Source organism: Oxyura jamaicensis, chromosome 8 (genome assembly GCF_011077185.1).
Source record: "Oxyura jamaicensis isolate SHBP4307 breed ruddy duck chromosome 8, BPBGC_Ojam_1.0, whole genome shotgun sequence".
In the NCBI taxonomy this organism is placed as follows: Eukaryota; Metazoa; Chordata; class Aves; order Anseriformes; family Anatidae; genus Oxyura; species Oxyura jamaicensis.
In genome coordinates this window covers 28936711-28948793 of record NC_048900.1, presented here as the reverse complement: position 1 = coordinate 28948793, position 12083 = coordinate 28936711, and the positions used below count along the sequence as shown (strand labels likewise).

At 47.7% G+C, this 12083-nt stretch overlaps 1 protein-coding gene across 17 annotated transcripts in view; it reads right to left on the bottom strand.

Moving 5' to 3' along the window:
- Nucleotides 1-12083, bottom strand: part of NFIA (nuclear factor I A) — a 348955-nt gene that overhangs the window by 6468 nt on the left and 330404 nt on the right. For all 17 annotated transcript variants that reach the window (XM_035333978.1, XM_035333984.1, XM_035333977.1 and 14 more), the window contains one exon: nt 1-719. This exon is cut by the window's left edge and continues 6468 nt beyond it. In XM_035333978.1, coding sequence (XP_035189869.1) covers nt 643-719 — 77 coding nt within the window. In that variant the 3' untranslated portion in view covers nt 1-642. The remainder of the gene's footprint in view (nt 720-12083) is intronic.

Genomic DNA, 12083 nt, shown 5'->3' with positions numbered 1-12083 from the left:
TTTAGTGAATAGTAGTAGTTCGATGTTTTAAATTGCTCTGCAATCGAGTGGAAAAAAATTGTTGACAATGCTCTTATGGTTCATGTTACGTATCTAAGTGCCGACTGTAAAAAAAAAAAAAAAAAAAAAAAAAAGAACAAAAAAACCTGCATTTTTTTTTTTTTCCGATATGTTACAGAAAAACATGCTCTATGTCTGTCCGGTAAGTTATATATTGCAGAATTCAGCTACTACAAAAGTTATAGTTTAAGTGTGTTTCATGATTTCTCAAGAAGTCTCACACCTGTATGGGAAAAAATCGATGAGGATACTGTAAAACAGTTAGGCTCCATATGGAAAGTGTGTTACAACAGCGAGTTGGTAAGCAGCAGCAGAGGCTAGTTCTACTCAGTGTCACCTAACGCTTACACTACCAATGAAACACTTCAAAAGTTATGAAGCCCAACCATTTCCAGCACCATAGGAGAAATTACAACAGTCCTAAAGTTGTCTAAAAAAAAAAAAAAAAATCTCGAAAAAGTTACGGCCTTTGCCATTCAACCATAACGTTTGCCATTTCCATGTACGAGTTTGCTGTCGGTGTCTGCTCGCCTCCCCTTCCGCCGATGTGAAGTCGCTGCGCTGCGTTGCTGCTGCTTCGTGTTACAGAGGTGGGAAGGGGTCAGGTGGTCTGTCCGGTGGGTGGTGGGAAGCGGAGACTTTTATCCCAGGTACCAGGACTGCAAAAGAGAAGAGGAGACTTCGTCAGCCCGGCCGCTCGCTTTGGCTGCCGCGGGAAGGGCTCCGAGCGCCGCGGCGAGCCTCGGCCGCCAAGAGGGGGGCTAATTGAGGCTGTGACGAATCGACCTAATTACAAAGCTTAATTAAAAATACTGTACAAATCAATATATTTTTTTTTTCAGCGACAGTCGCTGGACATAGCTACAGAGGAACACGGGGGTCATGTCATGTTACAAGTTATCAATCTTTTTAATAGATTATGGCTTGAAGATCCCTCTAGCTCACTTTTGTCTAATCCCCTGAAAAGGCGATACACATTCGCGTCTCGGTGCCATTTATCACCCTGCAGTCGGGGTTTTCTTGGGTATTTAGGCATGTGCCAGCATAAGCATCTGTTGCTTTATACTGCCCTGCTTCAACTGTCTCACTGGAACAGATGCACAGAAATTCAACAACAGGGCTGTTTTCTTAGGAGAAAGTGGATCGCTAGAGAAAAGCGAGGATAAAGCAAATCTGGGGGAAAGTGGATCAGCGAAAATGGCCCGTATCTCTGGGCATACTTGTGTTTCAAAACAAAATGCAAACCTCAACTAATAGCTTTTCTTTGGGGAAAAAAAAAATCTTTTTTTTTTTTTTTTTTCTTTTTCTTTTTCTTTCCAAAGGGAGGAAATTGCCTGGGATTTCAGCTCTGCGGAGCACACAACAATACCGTCCTTAACCCAAAGGCGCAGATGCAGGGGCACAGAAAGCAGTCCCACTCCCCGGCAGGACAACACGTGGGGCTGAGAGGCTGGGACAGTGCCGGGGAGACCCCGAAGGGCCGTGCCCACCCGAACCCCAGATGAATGAGGGCAGTGTAAGGCCCGGGGACCGTGCGCAGGGGCAGCGACACGTCGCGGTGGGAGCACACCAACGAGCAGCGGCGATTTCGCCCAAAGTAAAACAAAACGAGCAGAAAGGCCCAGGTATTAGAGAGCTGCTGCTGACACCCCGCGTTTTTCGTCTGGGCCCTGTAATGTATGAGGTGCATGCGTGTGCAGGTATAAACTGACGACAAGTTTTACCAACTTTTTCCTCTATTCCTTTTCAGCGTCTGACTTGATTGATAGCACAATCAACGCAGGGAGGATTTATTAACATTTACAGAAAACTCTGAGGCAAGTTTTGTGTGGGACTTCAAGATTATGTGGTCTTGCCATGGAGGTAGGAACCGGTAAAATAAATAGCACGATCGCAGGAGTTGTCCCGCTTCCAGTACACCTCATTAACGAACTCTTCCTTCGCTCACCCTCCTGAATACAAACACGCCATTCCCCTATCGGCTCCATCTATTGCCTACAGATTTTCTATTTAGACTTAAGCGGGCTGTAATTAAGCGAAATAGCTCTCATATGTAAAGTTCATAAACAGAGAGGAGTTCCTGCAGGATTCGCGAGGCGCTGCCAAGTCCCGGCCCCCTGGTTTTGCGGGGGAGCGGCGCGGGGGCCGCGGGCCCTCCCGGGCCTGGCGGGAGCATCTCCGGCGGCCTTTGGCCGGGCCTGCAGCCGTGGAAAGGCCGCAGCGGGGAGCAAAGGGGTTAAAAATTCAGCGCCGATCATTTCAAATCTATATCGCAGATGTCCAATTGGCTCCCGTCGCCGCCGGCCCGGCCACATGGCTCGGCAGCCGGGTGACGGCAGCGGGAGCTGCCCTGGCCTCGCAAGGCCCCTCTGACTTCGCAGCAGATTGCTCAAAAATAAATAAATAAATAAATAAAAATAGTGGAGGACGGGAAGGGAGCTGCTGCGCTGCGGAGGCCGGCTGCTCCCCGCCGGCTCCGGGGGGCCGAGGGCTGCCTTCCCGCTGCCGGCCCCCGCCTCGGGGATGCCCTGGGCCCGTCCGTGTGTCCGTCCGTCCGCCCGTCCGTCCATCCGTCCATCCGCTCCGTCCGTCCCGCGCGGCCGCGCTCCCCCACGGCCCGGCGCTCCTTCACGCGTCTTGCTATTCAGCCTGCGCCTCGCAGACAAGGTTACCCCAGAGCGGCTCTGTAATCCTTCACTGAAATAGGCTTTATTGATTGCTCTGGTCTATTGTTCCCTTTTCAAGTCCCCCAAGTTCAAGTTCATCCCGGTGTTACATCATGTCTCGTTGCTACGAGCAACCAGACAGCCCCAGACGTGACTGTCATTAGCAAGAGCCGCGCTGCGCCCTCCCACCGCCCGCCAGCCGCTCTGACGTAGCAGCCCGCTGCAAACACATTGAAGTATTTATTCTGCCTAATTTATGACCTACACAGCGAGAGAGACCCCCACTCCAAAAACCAACACTGTTGTGTATTTAATTAATCTGTCTTTCTCTGGCACTTGGGAAAGTTAGACAAAGGTCTAATTATTGTGTTTCGCTCCCCACACTTTTCTTTTTGGGGTGACTATTTGCATGGGAAAAGAAGCGGCGAGGCTCCGCGCGAGTCCCCTCCCTCCAAAACACCTTTTTTTTCTCCCCTGCCCTATTGACATTTCATGAAATACTTTAGCTGCTTAAGGGAATTAGAAAAAAAAATCTGATGTGAATGTAACTCCTTCTGAGTTGGTATTCAGTAACACAAATCAACTCATGACATGTTTAAATTTAAATGCTAACCACACACTCTGAGAGTTACTTTAAAGGTTAGTTTTTAATCAATAGAAGTTGCTGACTCTGGAGTTTTTCGCTGCGCAGTGCAGCTCTGGGGCCTTTGTCTAGCGTTAGGCTTTCAAACTTTTTTTTTCTTGAGATGATTTTAGCAATGATTTGCAGACACAGAGTGCTATTGTGCTCTTGACTAGCAACATGTCAATAAAGGAGTAGAGTTACCATGCACCAGGGTGTCAATATGACTCCTGCAGACACTGCTCAGCCTTAATACCGATGCAAAACTTAATTAACCCTTACGGGATCAAACCGAACTGCAGGGATATTTTTTAAACTCCCGTGCAGGGGCTCCGGACTGACTTTACTGAAAAGCTGCTTTTAAAGGAGCCAAACTCCAAGTACCTCGCAAACAGCTGCACCGCGCGCTGGCTGTTCCTGCAGCCCGGCTTTGATGAAATGTTTTATGGGCTGAGGCAGCAGAACAGCAAGACAGAGAGTGCATTTACTCATCAGATCCCACCAGCACTGCTCTCAGGATACCATTTTAATTTAGAGCGTCTTACAGCTGAAATGCACACACAGAATGATCCTCCTTTTCTACTAATCATTCTAATATTAAGATCTCATATCCCCCTCAAGCCTCCTATACATGTCTAAGTCTTCCCGGATTATGTCTGAAGAGCTCCATTGTCCTTCTGAAGCACCTGTGAAACTTTCCTGCAAGGGGAGAGGAGACCTCAGTGCCTCGAATGAACACGTCCGGGAAGCATATTAAGTGTCGGCAGCTCTGATAGTTGTGATCTGTGTTTTGCACGGTTAGGGGGCTCGGGGCAGGGGGGGAGAAGCCCAGGTCCGTACCTTGGGACTGCTGACTTATTTTTTGCTTTCTCTTAGGGTGCTGCACAACATGGTGCGAGCAGGGCTCTCCCGTCAAACCCCCTCATGCGTTTTATCCCTTCACGTCCTGTAATCTATCCGACTACACCCAGCCGGAGAACAGCGTATTGCCTTTCTTAATTTAAAATCTCCATTTAAATCATGTGCACTATCACAATACAGTCAGGACGATATGATCTCCTTGCGTTTTCATAAAAGAGCCAGTATTTTATTTCCTCTTCATTTACTTTGCAGTACTATTCGACCAGCAAGTTTAGAGCTAAATGAATCCACTGCAGCTAAAGGTCCTACTCAGTGCAATTACTGCCGCACCGCTGTCAGTGCCACCACAGGTCTGTATTGTCCTGCGGAGCATCCTGCTGTCCTTCCCCGGCGCTCAAGGTGAAACATCAGAAAGAATTCTGCAGTCCGGCACGAGATCTTCGCTTCCCTTTCTCCAGTCAAATGAAGAAGTAATCTCATCAGGTCGAAAAGTGCTGACTAAGGATTTAATAAAGTGCCTGCAGATGTGTGTCATCTCTAAGGTATTCAACTCATGTAATGCAAAACAGTTCCACACCGAATGTGCTTATAAAATTCCATTTAACCATTGCAGAGCTCTATTTTACTGTTCTCGGAGGAGTATTATCACACTTTTTTTTTTTTTTTTCTTTTCTAATTTACAGCACCATGAAAGTTGAAACTCTGTACTGCCAGTATCTGAGAATCCTCACAGTAGTAAGGTTTTATGAACCATAAACAATATCTACTTGACTGAATCCTAAACAGGAAGTCTGAAATGGCAATTATGTGTCTTTGATAGCGGGAGTCTATTTGTTTCTTATGCTGTTCTGAAGATAGCACAGACACACAAAAATCCTTCAGCAACTTCTGACAATCGGGTCCTTTGTATTGGAAGAACAGCGAGGAAGCGCTCCGCGACTCAGGATATTTAAAAGGAGAAAAGCTGAAAGTGCCTCATTGACTTCGGTAGCAGTTTCTGCCTGCGTCAGGAACGCAGAAACTGGCCCATTGTTTATAAAAACCTTCTTAAAACAGCCTTCCTGTGCGACATGTTTTATCCCCGGCTCCCCAGCCTAGCCACGAACACGGCTCATGCGTTTTCAAACAGAAAGACAATCAAACGAAAACTTGTTAAATTTACTTCTACCTGCACATCCCCTGCGCTAACAATGAGGCCTTTCAGTTCGTGCAAAAAGTGAAGGTTGTAAAGCAGCCCTATCTGTTTTTCAAATTAAGAAGTTAAACAAAAGTCCTCAAGGGCAAAGTTTAACGCTGCGGAAGGAGGTTGTTAATGTGGAATCCAGAACTGGGTGTGACAGTTGGCTTATTTCTCCGGGCGATGTGGGTTATTTAAGGACATTCACACATTTGAAACTCTGACAAACTCCACACACAGGAGATTTTTCTTCACCTCATCCACTTAGGGCTAAGACCCGCTCCGCGCCGGCCATTTTCTTTACGATTCAGCCTGGTTCGGCCGGGTTGGTGCGCGGTGCCGGCAGAGCGCCGGCAGCTGTCGGGACTTCAAACACGTCTGCCGCTGCACCGCGGCCGTTGCTGCCCCTGGCACGGCTGCAGCAAGTTATCACTGCTCCGTCCTGGGCGGGGAAATCCACCTTTGATAAGAGCCTGAATTAAAAAAATCAACAACCTTGCAGCTTTAGAGCTTGCCGGCAAAGAGGCTGTTTGAGCAGCAGAGCTGAACCTGAACCACGAGCGCCGGGCACCTGCAAGGATTCATCACGGCGCATCAGTTCATTTGTTTTGTTTGGGGATGACATTTCGGTCATTGCAAGAACTTCAAGGCAATCAGAAACATTAACCCTGGGATGGCGCATCGGGGTAACGAGTCCTTCTGGTTTTAAAGATAAAGTGAGAATGTAAACAGCTAGGTAGCAAGCTGGTCCGTTAGACATCGCCTTGTGAAAGGTGCCGGAAAGGCTCTTCCCTACGGCAGGTCATTTGAAAGTAAGAGGCCAGAACTTGGGCTTTGGTATGGTTTCAGAAGGGCCGCCAGGGCGAGTGAAGTTTGTGGTAATTTGGCTTCTGGTGCAACTGGAGCGAGGGCTCCTGCCCTTAGAGCAACCGCATCCACTTCACCCAGGCCTGCACTTGTCCCACTTTTCTATTGGTTTCTCCAGAGTTTCTCCAGGCATGAAATTTGATCCTACTGTGTAAACCGAAAGGTGAATATTGAAGACAAGGTCACCTTTGTGCCTATGCAAGTTATTTTCTTAGAGCTGGGATTAATTATTTAGTAATTATATTTTCCAAAATGGAATACCAAAAGGGACGTAAGTAGCATGTTGGTCATCCCCAAAGGGACATAAAACAGTGAGTGAATCTTCTGGTTGTCCAAAATCCAAACCCAGGAGAGTCACACGCCCCACTACGAGCATATTTATACTGTCTCGAGGAAGATAAAACCTGTCCCGGGAGGGACACTAGTCTCCAGGCGATGTGTACAGTAGCTCGGCATCCAATAGCTTTTGCGAGAATGCCAATTGTGGCAAACTGCATTAAATTATGTGCAATAATTCTGTAATATGGACTTCTGCCTGCTGACTATTAAAAATGTATAGTAGTCCAAACCACTTCTCTCCTGGGACCAACAAGCTCACTTCAGGCAAGATTTCTGCTTGGGTTCAAACCTCAAGTTGGGAATAGCTCGTGTTTTTAACTAAGTCACCCCAAACCCTCCCAAACCTATGAAAACACACTCATACAGTAACTCCTGCTGTTGTTCCAGACATCTGAATGTTCCAGTAAAGTGTCCCAGCTGGCCCCAGATGTTTCTCAAGTATAAAGCAATGCTCTGAGTGCTGGACCCCCTGCCGCCCGAACCTGAAGCTCAGCGGATTAAAGATTGACTGCGCTATGACATATTCACATTTAGTCTGAATATAATACAGCGAAGACTTATCAATGGCAAATGTTTGAAATGTAATCCAGCAAGCAGAGTAGGCTGGCACTTTGAATATGATGTATAAATAATGTATGGGAACTTAAGATCTAAATTAGATCTACAGGAAGAAAACTTTCCCTTTTCTCTGACTCTAAAAGAAAAGTTCTCTCACAATGAGGTCATTTTTATGTCGCTCTTTCGGTTTACAATTGTGCTTTTGGACAGAGGATCTTCATTTTACTTTGGAAACAATTTGTGAGTTAAAGTTTTGCCCCCGCTTTTCTAAACAGTTAAGTGAACAAGTTTGTTTATTAGTAAATTGACTTTGAAATCTTCAAAATAACTGCTAAACTTCGTCGTACTCTGAAAGCTCACTGCAGTAATGCTAAACCGTAACCCTTGCTGTTAAAAAAAAAAAAAAAAAAAAAAGATAGTTGAGTGAAAGAGCGAGGAAAAAAAAAGAAGGGGAGAAAGAGAGAGAAACAATCCCATTTTGGTTTTTTGTTAGAGGACGGCATACTACATAGATCAGAGACTTTTCAAAAAATAAAAACCCCCACTGTACACAAAGCACAGGAAAATGTGAGGAAAAAAGGAAAAACCTAAAAGCAGCTTAGAATGTGTTAACTCTGCCATTCTGTCAGCTTAAAGAGTATTTTATGCTTGATCAACAGCTCTCTTTTATTATGCTTTTCTTTCATTCATTCAAGACATCAAAGACCAGAACCACCAGTGTACCTGATCTACCAGAAGAACTTGTAAGGGTGTTCTAAAGAAACGGGGGTATTGGGAGCCAGACACCCCTGCGGACAAGGCAGTTCAAAGAGAATATTTCAACAATGATTACATTTTGTAAATCTTTGTACGAAAGACAGCTTATTTCCTGCTTTTTCATGAAAAATAGATTCTATCCATTAAAGTGAGCCCACAGTATGAAAGTTACTTGAGATCTGAGGTACAGCAAGCGGATTAAGTGGATGGTGAGATGAAATCTTTGAGAGAGACGATGGCTTTCTGTGATATTTGTCGCTGCCATAAGGTTTTCTGACTGGGATAGAAACTTTTTTTATTTTATTTGGAGCCTTGCTGGTGGCAGCGAAGACGTTTGCAAAAGCAAAATAAACCAAAGTGAAACAGAAAGGAAAATCCTAACAAATAAAGGAACTAAGAAAACAAATGGCTGCAAAACCCTTTTGACATGTTTAAAAGAAAAAATATATATATTTGCCCTACTCCAAAAATCGCAGGCTAGCCATTTAAGACGACTCCAAAGTGCAGCACACAGAATCAAGCCAGCTGTTTACTTTGCAAAGCCCGTGGTGGTTTCTGCATTGATAAACTATATAACCTCACACACACAGAAGGGATTTTAGCTATGCCAGACCTCATTGCTCTGTCCTGGTCTCTTTATACGCTGTCACAGAATAAAAATGATCCTAACACAAACCCTGAAATAATATCTTGCTCCAGAAAGGACATCTTTGTAGATATTTCCTGAGTAACTGCCAAAAATATATCTTTTTTTTTTTTCACCCATTCATCCTTTCAAAGTTTTGCTACAGACACAGCCAAAATTGTTTGGGAGTCACCAGAAATGACCTAAATATGTCCCACCGGCCAAAAGCAGCTGGGGGAGAAGGTGCCCCCGTGCCCTGCGGCCGTGCTGGCTGCAGGCAGAGCCTGGTGGTGGCTGCACCGTCCCCGCCTCATCTGGGGCTGCTGGCAGGGCCGTGAGCTGCTCCTCACCTCCCCGGTCTTGTGCAAGGGGAAGAGGAAATATCAGTGCACGTTTTATCGAAGGAGCAAAAAAAGGCCTTAAAAGCTGCCCTGCGGTTTGCATTTGCTATTGCGATTTAAAAGTACTCTGCAAAGGGGTTTGAATTTCTGCACTCTTTCTGCCTCACTTTTGAGACCGCCCTGTATTTTATCCTCTAGAAGCACGGTTAAATTTACTCAGAAGTGCCAACAGTTCAACAGTTAAATCTCACTGATTTCTTTCCCTCCATGAAATAAAGTGCACATCCGGATTGAGATCCGCTTATAACTTCACGCAAGGGGCTCCCACCAGAGCCCTCGGCACAGGCTGGGACGGCAAACGCGCCGTGCTGCCACTTTCCACCCTCTGTCGAGGAGAAACGAGCTGCTCGGGAGCCTCTGTGATCCCCTTCCCCAACACCCTTGCCCACCGTTCCCCCGTCCCCACGCTGTGGTGGCCGGGGCCCCCTCCTCGCCCGGCGCCTCCGGACGCGGCACAAAGCCTGGAGCCCCCAGCCCCGCAGCTCCTGGCCCCTCATGGCCGCCCGCTGCCCGGCCCCGCTCCGGCAGCGCGTTCGCAAGTTCAAGTTCAGGTTTAAGCGAAATAAAACGCTCCTCGGGAGTCTATAGCCAGCCCTCATTTACATGTGATCCCTCTGAACTTCGCCTGCGCCAGCGCGCCCTGTTTCCAGGGCCCGCCGAAGGAATGTTTTACAGTTAGAGCCCGCAGTGCTTTCTCAGGCATTTTAGACCCAGAGGCCCAAGTTTCAAGCTGCAGCATTAAAAGTTTCCACAGAGCTACTGCAGAGAGAGGGAGGAAGGAGGGGGGCAGGGAAATGAGGAGAACAATATCGTCTTAATTGTCTCTATATAGCTCCACAGTTAAAGTATTACTTTTTAAAGGGACATAATTTATTCTAGCGGCACGGTGTTATAACAACCAGTACATACTTTCACCGCGGCGTAACCCACTCCATTCTTCATTGTGCTCTCTGGTTTTGTTGCTTTTGCAGAACTCCTTGTTACCGAGTTCCCCCATACTGTACTTACAGTTTTATTCAATTTAAGCCAGTTCCTGCAGTCCTCAGGCAAGCGAAACTCTCCTGAAGCCTCGGGAGTTTTGCCTGCATCAGGACTGCAAAAATAATCTCCCCACAACCACCATTTCCCCCGAAAATTTCTTCACTTTTATTGCTTTAGACAATCAGGGAAAGTCATCCAAAAAAAATCAACCCCCGGCCTGGGCCTCCCAAGCTCCATTTGCAGCGAGACAGCCTGAGCGCGCGCACGCACACACACAGACACACGGACACAGACACACAGACAGGCACACAGACACACAGACAGGCACACAGACACACAGACACACGGACAGACACACAGACACACGGACAGACACACAGACACACAGACACGCTGCCCCCAGCCCCTGCCTGCTGCAGGGAGCCGCCTGCATGCAGTGGCCCGGGGGACAGGGCTGAGCTGCAGTGAAAGCTCCACTCTTGGGATAGTTTTGGGGCACAAAGGGGAGTTTTGAGCTGTTTTTCTGGCTTGCCCTGCGAGTCCTATTAGAGCAGCAGGAAAGTGCGGGGAGGGGAATTAATAATCTGAACTGAAGGGAGAGAGAGAGTGCTCCGCACCAGGCTCCGAAATCCTCCCAAAAGCCTTCGGTGCCTGGTCTCTGCCCGGCACCGAATGTCTGTGGGTGAAGCAGACAAATGAGCAGTCACGCCGCGCTGCCGGGAAGGCAAAGGCAGCACGAGTGAGCCGATAAAGGCAGGGCAGGAATGGGGGGGACGCCCGGGCATGGGGCAGCGGGGCAGGAGGGACGGGGCTGTGAGGACTGACAGACGGACAGCCTGGGAGCAGGGGACAAGGGGGTCGAGGCAACAGGGCGTTGTCTGAGGTGGGCAGGGAAAGGCTGAGTTGGATAGACCTCCGGAAGGGAAAAGGGACCAGGAATTTCACAAGTCCTAGGTGTGCTGGGCAAGGAGACCCAAACCACCCCCAGATTAACATGGCCAGGAATAGGGGCACAGAGGAAAGTCTGGAGTTTTTGCCACATTGACCTTAAAATTAGATACTGAGCTGGAGGAATAACGAATCAATTCAGCAGTGCACCGAGAGGGCATTGAGCCAAACAACAACAACAAAAAAGCCTCCTGAATGCGAGAACTTTTGATGTCTGCATTTCTCCTGATGCTTTGTACCTCGCTGAACTGAACAAACTGCTCTGAGGAAAGTTCAAGGCCGTGCACGATCCTCGGGCCCGGGTGCGCAGCGGCAGCGGTGCCGGGGCTTCTCACGTTACACGGCGGTGACCCGGTGGCCAGGGACAGGACGTGGTGGCCCAGCAGCCCCGTCCAGCTCCGTGCGAGCCGGCGGGGTGGGGACGACACAGGATCTGGGTGACCGGGGCTCGGGAAGGACGCGGATAACTCTGTTATCTGCCTCCGACCGAGGGGGGGGACACATATGAGACGTGGCTGGCGAAAGGGAGTTGGGTCCCGGCCTAGCGGGGAGTGATTTTCACACATATTGCGAGATGCCAGTGAGAGTCCTGGTGGAGTGTAAAGTCATTAAGTGAGATGAAATTAAACAATTTAGTTATTTCTGCTTCATCATATTTGTGCAGTATGGCGGGCAGAATGGATTGCTACTAATGATCAAATTTAGTAATACTAATTAAACTATCTCAATTTAATTAATACTAACAGAGAAAACAGACAAAATTGCTAATGTAAACCTTGAACTTAAAATCAAAAGGTGCCTCTTCGCTTTTATGAGTCACTGAATGTGGGGTTTTTCTCTGAAAATAAACTAGGTAGAAGTGGCTCTTTGTACTCAGTAAGCTGCTCCACTGAGCTGAGAACTGCAGCTCTACCCCCATATATTTTTTTAAACGTTACTACTTTTACTCCTCATATTCCTGAAAAGCCTCCAGCCACTGCAGGAGGACCCGGGCTCTGTTTTGACTCACACAACATCAACCGAATTGATAAAGCAGCTACAGTTCCTGGGACGGATTCTGTCCTCGTCACTGCTGTTACCAGCACAGAGAGTTTATCGAGTGCCTGTGGAGCCTCCCCTCTTACTGGGAACGAACCAGACAAAACGTAACCTGTCGTGTACTTTCAGATAGAGCTGATGAGACCTGTAAGCTGGGGAAATACCCAAACTAAACCCATCTCTA